General features: G+C 52.3%; 1 protein-coding gene across 3 annotated transcripts; it reads left to right on the top strand.

Moving 5' to 3' along the window:
* Nucleotides 1-5,715: 5,715 nt before the first annotated feature.
* Nucleotides 5,716-20,028, top strand: HIP1R (huntingtin interacting protein 1 related). Of its 3 annotated transcripts, XM_085238424.1 has the most exons (32): nt 5,717-5,905; nt 8,951-9,014; nt 9,140-9,282; nt 9,716-9,772; nt 10,054-10,134; nt 10,221-10,297; nt 10,441-10,502; nt 11,507-11,647; nt 11,793-11,850; nt 11,938-12,013; nt 12,144-12,281; nt 12,377-12,435; nt 12,500-12,572; nt 12,822-13,005; nt 13,113-13,201; nt 13,437-13,553; nt 13,664-13,765; nt 13,939-14,133; nt 14,217-14,364; nt 14,844-14,930; nt 15,175-15,282; nt 15,672-15,808; nt 16,192-16,302; nt 16,433-16,491; nt 16,762-16,792; nt 16,929-16,991; nt 17,558-17,658; nt 17,906-18,011; nt 18,439-18,562; nt 18,661-18,722; nt 18,870-19,073; nt 19,156-20,028. In XM_085238424.1, the coding sequence occupies exons 1-32, from the start codon at nt 5,813-5,815 to the stop codon at nt 19,201-19,203; spliced, it is 3,198 nt and encodes a 1,065-aa protein (XP_085094550.1). In that variant the 5' UTR covers nt 5,717-5,812; the 3' UTR covers nt 19,204-20,028. The 3 variants fall into 3 exon arrangements, with proteins under 3 accessions (XP_085094551.1, XP_085094550.1, XP_085094549.1); XM_085238423.1 differs by lacking the exon at nt 19,156-20,028 and having other exon boundaries at nt 18,870-19,133; XM_085238425.1 differs by lacking the exons at nt 18,439-18,562; nt 19,156-20,028 and having other exon boundaries at nt 5,716-5,905; nt 18,870-19,014.
* The last annotated feature ends 438 nt before the right edge of the window (nt 20,029-20,466 follow it).

The raw sequence follows: 20,466 nt of genomic DNA, 5'->3' as shown, positions 1-20,466 counted from the left end.
AGCGCCCGTCAGCCACCACACAGAGCGCCCGATGGGGGGGGGGCTCTGCCTGTGACGCAAAAACGTTCGGATTTAAAGTAACCTGGAGTTCACTGTCAGCAATGTCAGGATCCTTGTATTCACACATGGTTTTAGCCATAGGTGTACAACTGTATCTGCTTAGTTCTGCAACGAGCAAACATTACCCTCATAGCAAGAAAGAGGGGCACCTTGATAACAGTTTTGTTCGTGAGCAGAAAGGCTGAGAAGTCCTGTGAAAGGCAGATGGAGGTGAATGTAGGGCTGCACATGTGCCTAAGAGGACTCATGCTGTCTGAGGGGACGTGGTGAACAAAAATATTAAATAAAATGGTTTTCAAGAGACTTACAAGTCTTCTGACCTGTGTTCATTTGAGCTTTGTGAGGCATGTTCAGTTTTTCTATTGCAAATAATTGCTGTGTTATATTTCATGTTAGCTTTCCAAAAAAATTCTGTTGTCATTCTTTGTTCTGCAAAATTTGGAAGCACATAATAACAATTTATGCTAAGCATCAAATAGAAATAAAAATTCTGTAGTTTTGGTTTGGCATGGTTTATTTTTAGAGGACCACTGCAGTTCTGCAATAGAAATACTGTTTATTGCTGTGCAGTGTTTTCCTAAATGCATGCAGAAATGGCCCTGTTGATTTGGAAGGCTTTGAGTGTAATTTGACTGCAAATACATAAAAAATAGTTTATTGAGAACAAACAAAGCAGCACAGGTACGAAAAAACTGGCTTCCTTTCTGTCTCTTCCAGGATTCCAGTTCCTACGTAAGTAAACTGCAGTGTGTGTTGCCTGAATCTCAACAGAGTGGGAGCTTAGCAATCTCCTTCACTTGAGCTCTCGCTGCAGTCCGAACAACAGCAGCATTAACACGGTACTTACTGCTCATCTACAGCTGGATTGAAGTGCCTGGGAAGAGTGGTTGTGAACATGATGCTTGACCTGTGCAATGGCATGATAAATAATGCTCTCTTCATGCTTTGCTGTAGAGCACGTTTCTACATGACTTAGTGTGAAACGCTTGAATATTTCTGTTGGATTCTTTATGGCTTGTCAAGGTCATGACAGGATTTGACTTTTTCATGCATCCAAACAGATGGGAGGAAGAAGTCATTTTAGAGCAAGCTGTAGGAGGTCTGGAAGAAAGTGAACGCAAGTGTGACTTTCACTCAGAACTAGTTTATTATCTGTCTGTATTTGTGGAAAGGAGGACAGTGTAGGAAAAGGCGGTATATAAAATAGTTTTCTATGAACTTAAGCCTAACTCTCTGTGTGAATAACCGTAGAATTTATGTGGGTTAATAGTTCTAGTTTCTTTCTTTACAGGATCAGAGAACATACTGAAGGGGAAAAGAACCTGTGTATAGCTGTCATGGCAGTGCATGTAATCAGTGTGAACTCTAATTGGGAGTTTCTGTTCTAAATACATAAGCAATAGAAGTAATTTGAGAAAGTGGCACTAGTTTGTTTTCATAAGTATCCATATCAATTTCTGCCTTTTTTTGTCATGATTTGCAATGATTGTACCACTAGAAATGAGTAAACTAGTGTGTATCGTAAAGATAGGATTTGGGCTTTCAGTTTTAAATCAGAGTGTTAATGAAAAGGCTGCATGCTGAATCCTCAGCTCTGCTTTCCTCTGAAAGGTATTACTTCACCTTATAGCCTTAGATGAACTTGACCAGAATAATGTAAGTACCAGACAAACAAAAGGAACTCTGATAACATTCAGAACCAGAAAACCTTACTTGTGCTGGTACTGACTGAGAGAGGGTAAAGATTGTGTGCCAGCATTTGCATAAACTGAAAGGGTATTTTGTTCAGAAGTTCATCAGCAGGATTTCATGCAGTGTGAAAGACAGCAGCAGTGTAGTGTTTTGCAAAGACTGTCTTGTGGGTTGGATGCCTGAAAAGCCCTCTGCAAAACAGAGATTGCTTGTGGCTGTGGCCCATCCCCATCAGATGTCTGGCTCCTGCTGGCTGATTGGCACATCGCAGCTCAGCTGTCCGTCAGAGCACGATGCTGCTTTACAGCCTGATGCTACAGTTGTGAGCTTGGAAACTAGCTTCTCCTTTGGAACGGTTGCTGTAGAAAATGAAGCACCCCCTTATTTACTGTCAGGGGTGGCTTCTGAACCACATCTGTAGGACTTTGATTTGCTTTCAGAGCAGTTCTGGGCAGGAACTTGCCAAGCGTGTTCTGGTTAATCTATGCAGGCTAACTAATCTCTGCTTACAGCCAGCTCTACCTGAGGCTGTTTTAAACTCCACTTTAAAACACAGTCTATCAAAATTAACCCTTGAAATGTGATCAGTTGGAATTTGTGCCTGATGAATTCTGTGCCCTGTTTGGAGGAGGGAGGAAAAAAGCAACTTGAAAAGTGTGTCATTGCTGCCTGCCAGTGTGAATCTGGCAGCTCTGTGATTTTGCATTTTTTGAGTTCTTTGATTTCCATGTTCTGTTTTTGCATTACAATACAGACAACCCAAACTTGCAGAAACTCAAAACGGGACGCAGTTCACTGCTTCAGAAGAAGATGCTTAAGTTCCCGTTCTTTTCTCAATGATGCTTTGTACGTTTGTTTCTTTGTTTTCACACTTGATTTATTTTTGTTTGTTCCCCTTTTTTTATAAATGCATCTGCAATGTTAATCAAAGTCAGTGGATTTCTGAGATGAGCCTTTCAGAATTCCAGGTGTCCTGCTCTGAATGCATTTCCAATAAAACTCTTGTGTGTTCCATAGCAGTAAACAGATACAAAGGCAGCCAGTAATTCCTTTAGTCTGACAATTAAACTTTTCTTAAGTGTGTTCTTCGTGCTCCCTGCCCAGAAAAGCTCTGGCCAGTCACATCTTGCTGCTCCATTTCTGAGCTGCAGACCTTGTACCTGCACGCAGCTCATTGTAATTAGAGTCCTTCTGCACGTTATAGATAACACAGTCAAGGATACGAACATTGTTGAATAGGAGATTGGGAAGTGTTTTTCAGTGCCACAGCCAAGGGTTGTGTCAGCATATATTGTTCTGGGGCTCAGAGCTCCAAAAGTAGAATGTACTGAATAGAGCTGTTTCAAAAAGCAGCCTTGCCCGTAGCAGATTGTTTTTTCTTTTGTATAAATCCCGGAAATTTCTCACTGTCTGATTATTTGTTCAACCAGTGTGAATGGGATGCTTGCAACAGGCACCACGTTGTCTAGTTTTGTGGACAAAAGCGTAACTGGATATGGTTAAAGTGCAGAAAACCACATGAAATTGAATTAGAACTAGTGACAATGAGGGAAAAATTAACAAAAAAGGAAATCTTCCAGTGCTACCAACACAACCTGAGAGCATGTCTGCAAAGGGAAGTGGGTACACAGTGTGCTGCAGTGCTAAGCTGTGTGGCACTGTCTCATAACTCATGGGAACACCAAGGATGCTTTTGTGCCACCTCGGTCCAGTGGGGAGCTGCTGCTGCATTCAGACTGCATGCCCTGCGCTGGCTGTCTCCACTGGAGCTCTCCCCTTTGTGCCCCTGGGAGCAGTGTTAGCTTACAGCCCTGCTCTGCTGCTGTTGCTGCAGGTACGCATTGCATTAAGTCCGGAGACGCTTGGTCTTCTTTCAAAAGAAATTGGGTTTGCTTAGGGCACATTAATGGGGCTCTCAGAGAAAATGGATGCTGAGTAGCCAGAATGCTTACTTTGCTTTAATACTCCTGTGTGGAGACCTCTCCTTTCCCAACAGAGATGGGCTTTAGGCCAAAAGAAGCAGGAGGTTTTGTAGATCGAAACCAGCGCTATGACTTGCATCCTGAAACCACTGATGTTTAAATGTTTCAGGAGCAAATCCCCAAAATTGCTGAGCACCGTGCTGATGCAGCACAGCGGTAAGCACATGCTTAGCCTACAGAAATAATCTCATTTGCCTCAAGTGAGAAAGAACTGATGGCACAACCACACCCGCAACTCTGTAAATCCACAGCAAGATTTAGTGATCTGCAAGTCACAGGCTACTGAATAAGTCTCACTATCTTCTCTTAATAAAGGGCACCGAATCAGCTGTGGTCAGTTCAATTATGGAAGGAGCAGGAAGAACGAACGTGTTTCATACAGAAAAGTGCTTGTTTTTTTATTGTTTGTAAGTCACTTGATGGCAGGTGCTGTGACAAACACCAGGTGAATTGCCTTTTGGCAGCCTTGTGGCCATTTCTATCGGTTGATCATTTTTCCTTTAGATAGAGATCGAATCGGGGAGAGCTGATGAGCCACACAAAGGAGGACAGCAACAGGAAAAAGGGCAGCAAAGTGTGTGCCACTGCTCGTGAGATCGTGAGTCAGGAGGTGGCCAAGGGCACAAAGATCACTTGCAAAGCAAACCGGAAAGATTTTTATTTTGTAACACACGAGCAGTATTCCTGAGGTCACTGTCCAACTGTGCTGTGCTTTGCTTACCTTCTCTTTCTGTTTTTCAGTGAGTCTGCAGGATGAAAATGTATAGTAAAAGGACATAGATATGATTGCCTAATATATTTTAGAGGAAACGTTCCTGTCTTTCCATACAGATCTTTAACTTTCTGGAGGAAATTAAGACATTTCCACTACAGAATTAGTTTTGAGCTTTCTTGAACAAAAAGGTCAAATAAGTAAAAACGATGCTTTTGCTACACCTTTCTTCACGTTTCACGTGCTGTCCAGCACACTCTGCTTTATGGATGGTTTCTTTTGGCTGTTCCCCCCAAGAACCACAAGCTCAGAGCACCTCTGCCCTTGTGTTTTTGCTGGGGATGCAGCTGAGCTCTCACCCTATCTGCTGCCTTGAATTAATTGCAGTGAAATACAACACTTGCACCATGGTTTCTCCTTGTTAACTCTTTCACATGTTTTTCCACTTCCTCTTTAATTACCTCATTGCCAGCCTGCAGAACCATTTTGATCATGGCTGCTGTCAGCCTCTGAGCATCACACTCTGCTTCTTTGTTCCTTTTTCAGGACACAAAGGCTATTTCCCACAATAACACACATTAAAAACCTGCAGAGAACATTTCCAGGCTCCGTCCCCACAGTTTAATGCTGTGGGCATGGCAGAAGTCCCCCAGGAGCAGTCCTTGATGGTAGCACAGAGCTCACTTGCAGCCATCCCATTGCCATCACCAAGTTAAACCAGGACAGCAGAGCCTGGAGACATTCATGTGAGCTGTGCTTTCTGCCTAAAGGCGCTTGGTGGCACCCCTGACCCCCTGTGAATTCACAGTGGCGTTTGGATGGGGGTGGAAGATGAGCTCAGGTGCTGCCCTGGGTTCATGGTTCCGAGTTCGTACCCACAGAAGGCAGAACTCCTCCTGGCTCTGCTTAGAGCTGCTTCTGGCATGTGGGGGGCTTTGAAGCTGGGAGGAGCTGATCGTTGGGGTTAATTTACTCTGCCATTAAGTGACTTACAACCCACGTGTGCGCGGAAGCTCCAGCTGCGTCGAGCTCGGCCGCCTGATTTCTGGAAGCATTACAAACTCTCCAGGGAATCACTTTGCTATTGTGCCCTCCTCTAGAGTTATTATTGAAGAAAACAAAGCTGCCGTTCAGCTCACCGCGGGGGTGGGCGTGCTGCTGCGAGCGGAGGCCGACAGGAGCGGGCAGCGACGGAGCCGCGGGTCCCTGCGCTGCCGCTGTAGGATGGAGCTGTCACGAACCTGCAGGGGCGGGCGCTGCCACCGGGGGGCGCTGCGGTGCGCGGCCGGGAGGAGCTGCGGGCGGCGCCGGAGCGCTCGGTGCCCGGTGTGCGCTGTGCGTGCTGCGCGGTGTGCGCTGCGCAGCCATGAACAGCATCAAGAGCGTTCCCGCACGGGTGCTGAGCCGGCGGGCCGGACACAGCCTGGAGGCGGAGAGGGAGCAATTCGATAAGAACCAGGTGAAGGGGGCGGCGGGGGTGTCCCAGTGTCCCGGCGCCGGCGGCGTTCGTCCCCGAGGAGCGGCCCGAGCCGTGGGGCAGCGCCTCCGGGAGCTCCGCGTGGGGCCTTCCCCGGGGACGGAGCGCCGGGAGGCCGTTTCCCCGCTGGCCCCACCGGTGGGAGCGCACGGGGAGAGTCGTACGGCGGTGTCAATGGGAGCGCGGCCAAAACCCCGCTGCGTCCCGCGTGTCCGCCCCGGGCTGGGAGCCGTCCCGCAGCCGTCGGGGATGCCCGACGCAAAGGCGCCGTTCTCCCGAGGGACGGCCGTGCTGCCCGCCCCGCGTCCTCTGCCGCGCATCGCCGGTACTCGGCCCGGTTGCCCCGTGGCACCGCCGATCCCTTCCCGTCCCGTCGGCTGCTGCGGTCCCGCAAAGCCCCGTCAGAGGGCCAGTGACCGTTCGGGGCAGTGTGCGGCCGCGGTGCCGGGTGGGAAGTGGCAGCGTTGGGTTTGGGGAGCAGCACGAATAAACCTGCAATTCCGGTTCCTTCGGGACGCGTCTCCTCCAGCCGTCCCGCCGGGCAGCGCCGGGAAGTTGCTGCGCTGCGGAGGGCGCTGCCCCGGGTGGGAGCGTCCCGTGTCCCCTCCGTTCTTCCTTCCGTCCCTTCTGGCTTTGCCCCGCTCCGCCCGAAGAGCGAGAGTCGCGTTATAGAGCCACGGTGTCCTAAAAGAGCTTCGTCCTATGCAGAATCTTCCCAGCGTTGCTGTGTGGTATCATTTCACCCTGCTGTGAGCTGGTGCTCGCAGGTAGCGTGAGGTTTGACCTGAGCCATTTTATATCTGCGATGTGATTTGCTTAGAATGCTTTTTGGGGTCACACTGCGTCGGTGTCAGCATCTGCCTTGGAGGTGAGACCCTGCTGTCCTCTCCGGGTGCTCGCTCTGCAGTGTCATTGGAGGCAAAACTTTTGGTTTTGGTGCCCAACTTTTGCTTTTCTTGACTATATCTGCCAGAAGGGTTAGGGTTGTGTCTGCTGGAAGGTTAAGACCCAACGCACTGGGCATCCCCCAGGAATACAGCACGTGCGAATGCTGAGCGGTACTGTTGTGGTACAGATGTGGAGTCTTCAGAACAGGAGAGACCCGGACTTGCTGGAGAGCATCTGGAGCAAGGCCCCAAAAACGATCTCAGGGATGGAGCACCTCCTGGGGATGCTGGGGCCGGGGGGAACCATGGGCGGAGAGGATCATGCTATAATTAAAGTGGCTTGGAAAGAAGGGGTGGATGTAACCTGCACTCCTTCCTTTGGATGCTTTGATCCCAGTTTAGTCACCGGCTCGGTACGCCGGAGCTGTGAGTAAGGTGCTCAGGGCTGCACCCATGGTGGTTTTGTAACCCGCAGGTTTCAGGGTCTGACCCGCAGCCATCAGCACTGGGGTGGTGCTGGGGAAACTGCAGCTGCATGAAGGTTTCAGCTTGGCTCTTGGTGCTCGCCACTGGGATGTTCCCATCTCTGACCCATTTCTGGGGGGGGATCCTCTTGACTCAGGGCTTGGAGCCAGCCCCAGGATGCTGGCATTGGTTTGTTGCCATCCGGCTCAGTGGGACTCATGTTGGATGTGACATTTCCCATCATGGATGTAAAGTGGCTCAGATCAAACCTCAGCACTGAATCACCCCTTAGGAAGGCACCATCTGGAGCTCCCAGGCTATGTTTTGGCTGGGCGGTTCATGGGCAATAAGCTCAACGAAATCCCAATGGGGATCGCAGGTTTTGGGGCAGGTTCAAGCCTGTGATGCCGAGCAGTGAGGATATGGAGTGGGATTTGCTTTGTCCCGGCACTATGGGGCTCCCACTGGTGATTTGGGATGAGCTCTCTGTCACTCCTGTGCCCAGCAGATGGCTCAGCCCTACTGCCCCTCGTGCCGGTGCCTTTTTCCAGGCACTTGAGTCTCATTAACCTTCGAGTTAAGAGGATTGCGCCAAGTCGCCGGCTTAACTCTGCTGCTGCTATACTGACCCACATGGCAGGTTAACGCCAGGGCTTCCCCGAGTGCAGGAGAAGCAAAATCACCGCCTGCAGCCACACGGCCTCCCTGAGGATGCACAGCCAGTGGGGCACCAACACCTCTATTGTCACTCCTTGTGCTGCTCACCCCAAAACAGTGCTGGGGATGAGGATCCTCATGTGGGACCAGCTCTATATGGCAAGTTCCTGCTCCTGGCTGACAGTGTCACAGTGCTGCATTGCCTCCTGCCCTGGTGCCGTGCATGCTGCTCGGAGCTTGGGCTCTATGAGGTTTTACAGCCTGTGTGCAGGGAGGGACTGTGTTTTTCTTCCGGCACGAGCGGCGGCAGCCTGGCTGCTTCCTGCCCTTCTGGCCCGCTGGTTTTTGCTGCACAAAGGGCTCACAGCTCTAGGCACAGCCCCAGTTCTTGTGCAAAGGTGAAGTAGTGAAGTCCTCGTGGTCTCAGCAGCTCAAATTTAGAGCTGGAGGAAGCGACTGGGCCCTATTTTTGGCATAAAACCTTCATTTTAGGGTGTGATTCAATGCACTGGTATACAGGTAATCCTCTTGATATAGCTGCTACTCCTCTGTGAACTGCGCTGCTCTGGTTTGTGGCATCACAGCCGCTGCTCCCTCCATGCTTGGGGGCCGTTTTCCCTTTCCCTGCTTGCTGTTCTCACGCAGGGACGCCTTCAAAGCTGTGGAAAAACACCCAGTTCAAAGGCTCCTTGTGATTGCACAAACAGCCCAGGAATGTGGCATCGCACTGTGTGTTGCTGCTGGCAGGGCGCGTTGCTGAGCTCAGGCTGCAGAGTGCCCCTTGTTCCATGGGACAGTGGAGGACATCTGTGGCTCCGAGGGCAGCCTGTCCCCGGCTGCTTTGTTCTGCATCAAAAAGCCCGAACTGCAGTCCCGAACATTTGACATATGGAAAATTCAGAATATTTTCCAAAAGCCCCCGAGTGCTCGGGTTGCTCCCAGCTGGCAGAGCTGGGATTGGGGGGAGGTGGGTCCCAAGGGTTGTGGCACTGCTGACACCGCTCTCCTCCTTCCGCAGGCCATCAGCATCAGCAAAGCCATCAACACACAGGAGGCGCCAGTGAAGGAGAAGCATGCACGCAGTATCCTTTCCCTCTGCCATCTGGGTGGTGCGGGAGCTTCATCCTCACCTAAAGGGGAGATCTTGGGGCTGCGGGGCTGGGGAAAGATGGGTTTCTCCATGGGGTTGGCCTTGACTGATGGAAAGGGATCATTCTGGGGACGCACCACGAGAAGGGCGCCTTCACCTTCTGGTCCTACGCCATCGGGCTGCCCCTGCCCAGCAGCTCCATCCTCAGCTGGAAGTTCTGCCATGTCCTGCACAAAGTCCTGCGTGATGGCCACCCCAACGTGAGTGTCCCCTCCCAGAGGCTGTGTCCCTTCTGTAAGCTTGTAGATGACACCAAGTTGGTAGGAAGTGTCAATGTACCTGAGGGTAGGAAGGCCCTACAGAGGGATCTGCAAGGAGTGGATCGATGGGCTGAGGCCAATAGGATGAGCTTCAACAAAACCAGGGAGGTGATGGGGTCACTGTTCCTGGAGGTGTTTAAGAACCATGGAGATGTGGGACACGGGCAGTGGGCATGGTGGGATGGGCCCATGGTTGGACTTGGTCATCTTAGAAATCTTTTCCAGTCTTCGTGATGGGTTCATAAATCAGCCTGTTATCTCACAACTTCAGAACCTCCCCCTGCACAGCCCCATGCTGGGGGCTGACCTGTCCCTTTGAGCTTTGCCGTAGCGGTGCGAGGTGCTGAGTCTCCATTGCCTTTTGTGCCCCCAGGTCCTGCAGGACTGCCAGCGGTACCGCAGCAACATCCGTGAGGTGGGAGACCTGTGGGTAAGCAGACGGGAGGAGCAGAGGTTGGTGCCATGCTGGAGGTGGGACTTCCTGGGTGAAGGGCTTTGGGTTGGGGGCTGAGCCCTAAGCATCATATGCATGGGGGAAGCTTGCAACCACCTGAAATAACCCACAAGAAGGGGCAGTGGGAGAGGGGAGAGCTGTGGGGCTGGTACAGGTTGACCAACACCCATGGGATGGATGCATCCACTGCTTGCCACCGCACCGGGCATTTTTGGCATCGCTCTGGGTTCAACTTATTTCCCCCGTGTCTCCTGCAGGGCCACTTGCATGACCGCTATGGGCAGCTGGTGAGCATCTACACACGGCTGCTCCTCACCAAGATCTCCTTCCATGCCAAGGTGAGACCCCATGCTGCATCTGCACCACTGAGAGCTGTTGCAGGAGCAATTAGCAGCAGCCACTGTTCTGTTTTCCTTTGGCACAGCACCCCGAGTTCCCCGCAGGCCTCGAGGTCTCAGATGAGGTCCTAGAAAAGACAGCAGGCACGGACGTGAATAACATGTGAGTGTCCTCGTGGGATGGGGAAAAAGATCTTGATGTGGGGAAAAGCATCCAGGAGCAGCGGAGTCTCACGGGGCACCTGCAAGCAGTGATCTGTAGCACTGATGTGTGTGCAGCGCAGTGATGGTGTTGGTTTTTGGCAGCTTCCAGCTGACAGTGGAGCTCTTCGACTACCTGGACTGCGAGCTGAAGCTGTCAGAATCAGGTGAGGAGCGGCAGCAGCTCCTTCCCAGCTGCCCCAGGGCTCTTGAGCAATAGTTTCACTCTTTGGTCAGGAAGAGAGTTTGTCTGCATCCTTCCTCCTCCTCCTCCTCCTCGGTTAAGGCATGGAGATTTTTGCTCTGTAGAAGTGGTTTTAGGAAAATATTTAAGAAATGTGGCTATTTTTAGCACACCTGAGCCATGAGGGCGTGTGATGCTGGTATGAAATGCCTTTTCATTCCTTTTCAGTGCATTACCCAAATCTTTTCCACCCACTGGAGGAGAGGATGGGGGCTGTGCTACTGTATAAATATTCATTGCCCCGTGTTGAAAATCTCTGGCAGCAGCCCCTGCCCATGTTTGCTTCTCTTGCCTCATTCTCCAGGAATTTTTCAATGGCTTAAAAATGTGCCATTCCTTCCTCTCCACCGTCAGTCAGGAGCACAGAGCTGCCCCAGGGAACAGGGTGTAGGGGAGGGGCTGTGTCCCAGCTCTGTTAGCCACCCGTGTCTCCTCCTGACCCAGTTGTACAGGGAACTGATATTCAGAAGTACTTGAAAGCTGAGCAGGGAAGGAGTCAGCCGATGCGCTGGCTGGATGTCTGCCTGGGGAAGGGATCTGTTTCTGTGCTGGGCAGGTGAGGCTGGGGTGATTCTTTCCCAGCTCTTTGCAGGATTAAACGGACCAGACCAAAACCTGTTGCTTTTCTTGCTTGCATCGTGTGCTGGCAGCTACAGCTGGCAGCCGTGCTGCCCACGCATCATTCCAGGTTACACTCCTTCTGTTTGGGGTTGGGGTGTGCATGGCAGAGCTGAGCACCCTTGCTTGCAATGCTACCGATTCCCTTTAGGTGTTTCTCTTGCACAGAGTGGGGTTGTTCCCAGCTCAGCACAATGGATGGTGTTTGGCAAAGCCATGTCTGTCCTGGTTAATGATCAAGCCGGTTTGACTGCGGCCGGACGGCTCTGCAAACACGTCTCCTGGCACTCACTGCTCTCTCCTCTCCAGTTTTCCGGCAGCTCAACACCTCCATGGCAGTGTCACAGATGTCAGCGGTGCAGTGCCGCCTGGCACCCCTCATCCAGGTCATCCAGGACTGCAGCCACCTCTACCACTACGCCGTCAAGCTCATGTTCAAGCTGCACTCCTGTGAGTCCCCAGTCACTGCAATTCATGGGGATGCCCTGCTCCCAGCCTGGTCCTGGCTTGAGGCTGGAGGGACGTGGGTGCATGGGGATAAATTTGGGGCTGAGTTTGCAGCCCGGATCCATCCTCGCTGTCCCCATTGCCACAGGTCTACCGGCTGACACACTGCAGGGCCACCGGGACCGCTTCCACGAGCAGTTCCGCAGGTACCCAGGGCTGATGCAGGGCAGGGAGATCCTCTCCATCTCCTCTGCCTCCTCTTTGAGCCATTTTTCTTTCCTCCCCCTCTCCAGCCTCAAAAACTTCTTTAAGAAGGCCTCTGACATGCTGTATTTCAAGCGGCTCATCCAGATCCCCCGGCTGCCCGAGGTGTGTGATGCTTTGAGAGCCCGTGGCTTTGAGATGCGTGCGGGTCTGCTCACAGCCAGGAGATCTGGTGGTGCTGCAGAGGGGCTCCAAAACCCATAGGGATGTCACTGTGATGCTCCTGTCCCCACAGAGCCCCCCAAACTTCTTGCGGGCTTCGGCGCTGGCGGAGCACGTGAAGCCAGTGGTTGTCATCCCTGAGGAGGCCCCTGAAGACGAGGAGCCAGAGAACCTCATTGAGATCAGCACAGTCTCCACCACAGAGCCACAGGTGGGGGGGGATACAGGGATGGGATGGGGACATGGTGGGGAGGAGACCTGCGGTGGGAGCGAAGAACTCATCCTGGCACCTTCCATCCTCCCCAGGTCACCTCAGATATCTTTGAGCAAACCTTTGGGCCGCCCAACGGCATTCGGGATGACAGGTGAGGCGGGGATGGTGGAGGGGAAAGGGATGGGCACGGCATGGTGCCAGCCTGCTGTCTGCAGGGACGCACAGATTGAGAGCCTGAAGAAGGAGGTGGACACACTCCGTGCTGAGATGGAGAAAATCAAACTGGAGGTAAGGCCGGGTACTGTGCTGTAGAGCTGTATGGTGGAAATCCTAATGGGACACAACGGGATTGGGGCATGCAGCCCTGGTGTACCATTTTGGACCCTCTCCCATTGCCAGCATCCAGCTTTTGAGGAAGGCTGGGGACACGAGAGACCATCCCTTTGGGATCCAGCTGCCAAGGGGAGGCCTTTGGGGTGTCTCACAGCTGCTGTGCCCAAATCACAACCTGGGGGGGATTTTGGGGGTTGCCCACAGGCACAGCGCTACATCACACAGCTCAAGGCGCAGGTTAACAGCCTGGAGGGAGAAGTGGAGGAGCAGCGCAAGCAGAAGCAGAAGGCACTGGTGGACAACGAGCAGCTCCGGGATGAGCTGGAGAGGCTGCAGCAGGCAAAGCAGGACAGCGAGCGGTCCCTGCGGCTCTGCGCCGAGGCGGAAAGTACGTGCTTGGTGCACTGGCCACACAAAGGCCTGGTGGCCATGTGAAAGCCCAATGGCCACAGGAACCCCCAGTGTTGGGCACTGATGTGTTCTCATCCTGTCCAGAGAAAGCCAGTGCCACCGAGATGCGCTACACGAAGCTGAAGGAGAAGCACAGTGAGCTCATCAATACTCATGCTGAGCTCCTGAGGAAGGTAAGACTTCACAGGGCGCAGGCGATCCCTTTGTCCCCCCGTCACCATGCTCGCATTGATCCATCCTCCTGCACCCAGAGCCCCTCAGCATCCCTCACATCAATGTCTGTCAGTATTTTGGGTGCATCTCCCACTGCACTCCAGCTGGAATTTGGGCAAGAGGAGGGAGGGTGGGGTGCCATTGTACTGGGGCTCACCTCTCTGCCATCATGCTGAGCCCCACATCCCTGCGCAGAACGCCGACACCGCCAAGCAGCTGACGGTGACGCAGCAGAGCCAGGAGGAGGTGGCACGTGTCAAGGAGCAGCTGGCGTTTCAGGTTGAGCAGGTCAAGCGGGAAGCGGAGCTGAAGGTGAGCCCACGGGCGGTGGGTGGTGGCAACCCCAACTGTGAGACCCCGAGCTCCCTGCAAACCACGTCTGGGCTCGTTCTTGCTGAGCCTGGGGTGGTGATGGGTTGCAGCTGGAGGACCAGAGCGTGCAGATGGAGCAGCTGCGGCAGGAGCTGGAGGCACGGCGGGATGAGCTGGATCAAGCCCAGCGCTCACTTGGCCACGCCAAGCAGGTACTTGCTACAGCTGGGGGCACAAACCTGCTGAGCCCAGTGCTGAGCTGCTGGGGTCCCTGCAGGCAGGTGCAGCCCATTGGTGTCAGCAGCTGAGTGTGTTCTCGGCTCGCTCTGTGTAACGGTAGGGTTGGTGGTTGGTGGGTGATGGGGGTTTCTGGCCCTGCTGGCAGGCAGGCACGGAGCTCAGCGCCCAGCTGGAGACCCTGCAGGCGGAGAAGGAGCAGCTGAGGCGGTCGGTGAGTGAGAAGGAGTGTGAGCTGCTCTCAGTGCACAGCCTTGTCCAGGAGAAAGAGCTGCAGCTGAGCCAGGAGGCTGACAAGGCCTCCAAGGAGATCTGCGAGCTGCAGGGCAGGCTGCTGGAGAAGGTACAGGGCTGTGTCCCCTTGTGTTTAGGGGGGATGCTGAGCACTCCAGCAGTGTGCCCACGCCTCCTTTTCCTGTCCCGCAGTGCAATCAGGAGCAGAGCCTGCAGCAGAAGCTGCTGGATGAGCAGTTCAGTATCCTGCAGGAGACGGTACGGGAAGCCGAAGGCATCTTCCGTGATGCAATGGCCAAGCTGGACGACCCACTGCACGTCCGCTGCACCAGCTCCCCAGGTATGCCCTGCAGCCCCTCTGCCCCAAGACTGATAATGTTGCATCTCCATTCCTGCACACATCTCCCACCAGTGGTAAACTCTGGACTCAGCATTGTTCTGCTGTAACAGTACAAATTTTGGTGTTGCTCCGTGGCTGGGGCCTTGAGGACTTGAAATGCTGCCATTCGGTGGCATTTCATGGAGATAGCCCCTGTGCTTATTTGGGTGCTTGTCAACCTGACCCTGCTAATGTTGGGCTATAAGGAACAAACTCTTCCTAATGAGGGTGGGGAAGCTCTGACACTGTCTTCCTGGAGAAGCTGTGGATGCCCCATCCCTGGAGGTGTTCAGACATCGGCTTGGATGGGGTTTAAAGCACCCTTGATCAAGTGGAAGATTTCACTACCCATTGCAGGACAGTTGAAACTAGATGGTCTTTAAAAGGTTCCTTCCAACCCAAACCATTCTAAGATCCTAATGAAGAGAAATTTGTTGCAGATTACTTGCTCAGCCGGGCAGAGGCAGCGCTGGAGTCCACAGACGCCTTGGAGAGCGGGCACGCGCAGTACGTGGCCTCCATGGCAGGTACCTGGGGCTTGGAACTCACAGCATTGCTGGAACCTTGCTGTCATTTTCATGTATCCAGCAGCCCCCAGAGCTTTTGGGGCTTTTGGGGCTGTGCAGGACATAGGCTGGAGTTGGTGTGTCCCCATGAGCTCATTCATGGAGCCACCTGCAAGCTGGGGAGGGATCACTACCAAGCTGTTGGGTGCCTTTGTGGGGTGGCAGTGCCATGGGCTGTCTGTGCCTGACTGCATCCCCCTGACAGATGCTGCAGCACTGGTGGGTGCCCTGGCCCTCTTTGCTCACCTGACGGCCGACACCATCGTGAACGGCAGTGCCACATCCCACCTGGCTCCCACCGACCACGCTGACCGTGAGTGAGCACAGCAGGGACTGGAGGGGGTTGTTCTCAGTTTTGGGGCTGGATATGGGCCAGACCTTCCATAGAGTTCTCGGGCTCTGTTCCTTGTGGTACCACTTCCTGGGTTAAGAGTGTTCCTTTGCTTCTTGGGCACCATTTGGTACCCAAGATATTTGTGGATGTCCCATCTCTGGGGACATTCAAGGCCAGGTTGGATGGAGTCTGGGCAGCATGATCTGGTCGGCGACAACCAGCCCATGGCAAGGATTAGAGCTTGATGATCTTTAAGGTCACCTCCAACTTGCACCATTTTATGGTACGATAGCTGGGAGGAGGGTGACAGGGCTGGGATGTGGGACAGCAGAGACATGGGACCCATTGCTCACCTATTCTTTCTTCAGGGCTGACAGAGACGTGCCGGGACTGCGGGCAGCGTAGCCTGGACTACCTGGGCAAGCTGAAGGACAAGCAGACGTTGGGATGTGCTGAGCTGGGGGATGTGCGGCAGGCGCTGCGGGGCGTCCTGGGGCTGGCCCAGGTAGGGGATGGCGTGCTGTGCTCTTTGGGGCTGGTGGGGTGGGTGGCTCCTTAGGGGTTTCCTAATCAAAGCAGGTGGTTTAATGCAGGAGGGTCTTTCCAATAACATGCTGCGAATTCAGATGCTGTCAGCTATCCCATTAGGTGTGTCAGAGCTATTCCTGTTGTTGACTTTTGGTTTGGGACATTTTCTCCTTCTGAGGTCCCTGTGCTGTGTTTGCTGCCAAGTAGTGACACGTGTGCCTCTGCCCTTGCTGTCTTGCAACTGTATTTGTGTAGAGGGGAAAAACAAACCAAATGCCTTTTTGGGGAGTTTATTCATTATGAATACTTTCTTCTCTCCTCTGCTGAAAAACTCCTGGCTGCTGCTGCCTCCTCTGGCAGGAGCTGAGGCCGAAAAGTTTGGACATCAAGCAGGAGGAGCTGGGGGACATGGTTGAGAAGGAGATGGCTTCCACCTCTGCAGCAATAGAAGACGCTGTCAGACGAATAGAGGTGAGGACAAAGCCATAGAATGGGCTCTTAGGGCAGCAAACCTTTAATTTTCCCCCAGTTCCTACTTCCCTCCTGCAGCCCTGCTCACTGCAGCATGGTATCCCACCTCCCGTTTCCCATGTCCCAACAGGACATGATGAGCCGGGCCAGGAACGAAAGCTCTGGCATCAAACTTGAAGTGAATGAGCGGTGAGTGCTGGGGGTTCCCATTTGGGTGGCAAGGTGCTGCTCCAAAGCCCCACGTGCGCTCTGGAGCTGCATCTTCATGATGCTTAGCATTTCCTTTGGAGGGTGGGCCTTTGTATTGTGCATCTAAGCCAAAAATTTTGGTGGCTTCTTCATGAATTGCTTAAAAGTAACCTTCAGGCAGGCTGGGTTCTGGAGGACCCAGCTAAGTCCAAAGAGGGCTCTCTTGAGTGCTCAATGGAATGCTCAATGCTTTTTCTTGTTTCCCTACAGGATTCTGAACTCCTGCACAGATTTAATGAAGGTCAGTGCTGCAAGAGCTGAGCTTCTTCTCAGGGGATCGGAAACCATGCAAAAATGTCATTTAAAACCACTGGCAAAATCAGTCCTTCTGTATAAAACCCCCATCCACCACCTAAACTTGTTCTTCCTCATTCCAGGCTATTAGGCTTCTTGTAATGACATCAACAAACTTACAGAAGGAGATTGTGGAGAGTGGTCGGGTGAGTCCTCCCTTGCATTCATCCCTGTGCACTGATGTGAAATACAGAATTTTCCGCAATTTGTGGAGGAAAAAAAAAAAAAAAAAAGAAAAGCTGAATTTTGCACTTTCCCATGTTGATGACATATTTGCAGTCCTGCTAGCTGGAGTGGGGCTGCTGAGCCCGGCGCACTTTGCAGACCTTGTTATTGCCTTTGTCCATTGAAAGATGATGGTCACACACAGCCTAAATTTGGAGCCCCAAACTTGTAATGTTTGGGTTTAAGCAATCTAGTAAGAGTATTCTGAAGGGCACAGAAGTGCTGCCAGTCCCTGGACTTATGGGTTTATATATGGTGTTCTGTAGTGTTAGATGTGGGATTTTTAATGGATTTTTTAATATGATGTATGGATTTTTATATGGCTCCATCAAATCATAGAGTTGTTTGAGTTGGAAAGGGCCCATAAAGGTCATCTAGTCCAACTCCCCTGCAATGAACAGGGACATCTACAGCTCGATTATGGATTTATTATATGCATATATATGGAAAGAAGTTAACATGGGCTATAATACTGTCTTAACAACAGGGGGCAGCAACAACTCAGGAGTTTTATGCCAAGAACTCCCGCTGGACCGAAGGGTTGATCTCTGCCTCCAAGGCCGTGGGCTGGGGAGCTACACAGCTTGTGTAGGTACCACAGCACTGCATGCAGACAGTGCTGGGCTGGGGATGGTTGGGGTCAGGGCACAACATCCTTGAGCTGTGCGTGTGGGGAAAGTGTGGGGTTTGTTTGGAAATCGATGTCTGAATGCCATCAGTTGATGATGAATCAATGCTGATTCAGTCAATCAGTGCTGATTTCTCATGGCATGGTGGGATGCACATAACCCACACTTATCTTGCATCTGTAATGTGATCTCCCTTCCAACTGCAGGGAGTCCGCAGACAGAGTTGTCTTGCAGACAGGCAAATATGAAGAGCTGATTGTCTGCTCCCATGAAATCGCTGCCAGCACGGCCCAGCTGGTGGCTGCCTCCAAGGTGAGCATCCTGCTGGTTCAGCCCTTCTGTTCCCATGGTTGATGGCTGATGAGTGATGAGCTCTGGTCCTTACCACCTTCCTGTTTGCGGGATGTGTAGGGGTTTCAGCAAGCAGAGGGATGCAGGGTTGGAGGGAGGAGGGCCAAGGCTGCTTTTGATCCAGATGATGTTAAAAGGAAAAGTTTTGAAAAAAAAAATTCTGCCTGCACCCATGCTGCTTGTTCATACATCCTTAGCTCACATAAGAGCAGAGGTGGTGTCCCCAGGCTGAAGGAGGTTGCCTTGTCCCCGATGGACTCAGCAAATCCATCCCTCCTTGTTACATCCACCTGGTGTGATGTGTCCCTGCTCTCAGGGGTTTGGCCACTTTGGTGGCATCAGCCAGTCTCATGTTGGGGACCTGCAGCCCTCAGAGTTCTTGTTGCAGGTGAAAGCAGAGAAGAGCAGCAGGAACTTGGGCAAGCTGCAGGAGTGCTCCCGCAACGTCAATGAGATGGCAGCCAATGTGGTGGCCTCCACCAGGTCGGGGCAGGAGCAGATTGAGGATAAAGGTGAGGTTTGGTAGAGCAGGAAGAAGGGGTGGGCAGGAAAAAACAAAACCCTTTGTTTCCTTTATGGCTTGGCAAACACTCCCTGCTTTTCTCCACAGACACCATGGACTTTTCGGGCATGTCCCTCATCAAGCTGAAGAAGGAAGAAATGGAGACACAGGTAAAGAAAGCCTCATAGAATCATTAAGGGTGGAAGAGCTGTAAGATCACCGAGCCCAACTGCAGCCCACCCACCATCTCCCTCAGTGCCTCGTGTCCCTGAGGCAGACCAGGGACGTGGGGACCCAGATGGGCTCTTATGGTGCAGGTGAAGGTGCTGGAGCTGGAGAAGTGCCTGGAAGGCGAGCGGGTGCGCCTGGGTGAGCTGAGGAAGCAGCACTACGCCTTGGCTGGGCCCTACGATGCGGCGGAGGACGGGGAGGCCCGGCCAGCACCAGCTCCCAGAAGAGGCATCCTCAAAAAGCCGGCCCTCGCCCAGAAACCCGGCCATGTCCCAGGGCCGGGCGGGGAGGTAGGGGCTGCAGGGTGGGAGCACAGAGCTGGGGACGCGGCTGTGCCACAAGAGCCATGAGCTGTGTCCCCTCTCATTGCAGCCCGAGCGAGATGCCAGCCTGCACCGGGCCCACGTTGTCAACTTCTAGCTGGATGGAGGGGACCAGGCCTGCGCCATCAGAGCTCTTACATCTGTGTTTTAAACAGATCGCCTTGCCTCTGGCGTGCCTTCATGCGTGGGGGTCTCCTCCTCACCCAGCCTGAGAAACTGGAAGTATTTTTTTTTCTTTCTTTTTTTCCAACCAAAAACTTGATTTTTATTTTTTTTTTTCCTATCAGTTCCTCTCCATGAAGCAGCCGGGCTCCCAGGCCCCATGAGCTGCCAGCCCTGCATCTCGTTTGGTTTAATTTAATTTAGGATTTATTTGGGTTGATTTATTTTATTTTATTTTTTAACTTTATCAGCACTAGACCCCTTCAGTAAATGTAGCTCTACTGTACTGCTCGGACCCTTTTGAAGAATGTGAGGTGTTTTTGAAGTAGGAAACTGTTGGGCTTTTCTTGCACCTGTGTTTTTTTTTAACTTCCCCTTCAGGAATATTTTGACCTCGTTTTGGTGTGGGATCAGCTCTCAGCAAAGAGGGGAATGTCTCTTTTTACTGGGCTTTCAGAAGGGAGAAAGCAGTTCCTGGCACACACTGGCAATAAGGATACAAGCATCTTTTTATTTCCTTTTCTATTTTTTATTACTACAGCAACACCAGAGGAGCAGTTGCATTATGTTTTATATTTAAGATAATTAGCAGAATTAAATCTAAATGTGGCCTGCAGGAGCCCAGGTCCATTATATGTGGTGAATTCTGCAGCAATAAGGAAACCAATGTGAGGAGACGTGGTGGCACAGGAAACACAGCTGGCTTATCTTCTCTTTGAACTGCTACTGGACGTAGATTATTAAAGCAGCAATATTTAAACTGTGTGCAGTGCTCTGTCAGCAGCAGGGTTGGCACTAACAGCATGGGGGTTCAATAGGAAGGACAACAGGGGAGAGTGGGATGCTGGTGGGAGCCAAGGGTGAATGGAACTGTAGCATCACGGGGGTATGAAAAGACCTCTAAGAGCACCAGCCCCCACCCGCCCCCATTGATCCCATCCCTCAGTGCCACATCCCTATGGCTCCTGAGCACCCCCAGGGCTGTTGGGCCCACCACCTGGTCATCCCCACACCTAGAAATACTAACAAGTACACATCTGTATACAGAAGGATGCCTGAGAGAGGTGAGCACAGTGACCAAGGTGGTGGGAGGATCCTTCAATAATAATAAGAATAATATACAGAATCAACATTTCTATCCTGTTCTTTGCAACACCAAAGTCTTACAGTCATGATTCAGGCAGGTCCAAGTTAAAAC

The sequence above is a fragment of the Meleagris gallopavo genome, chromosome 17 (assembly GCF_905368555.1).
Source record: "Meleagris gallopavo chromosome 17, MGAL_WU_HG_1.1, whole genome shotgun sequence".
Lineage (NCBI taxonomy): Eukaryota > Metazoa > Chordata > Aves > Galliformes > Phasianidae > Meleagris > Meleagris gallopavo.
The sequence above is the reverse complement of the archived record's forward strand: the minus strand, read 5'-3'. Positions and strand labels throughout refer to the sequence as shown.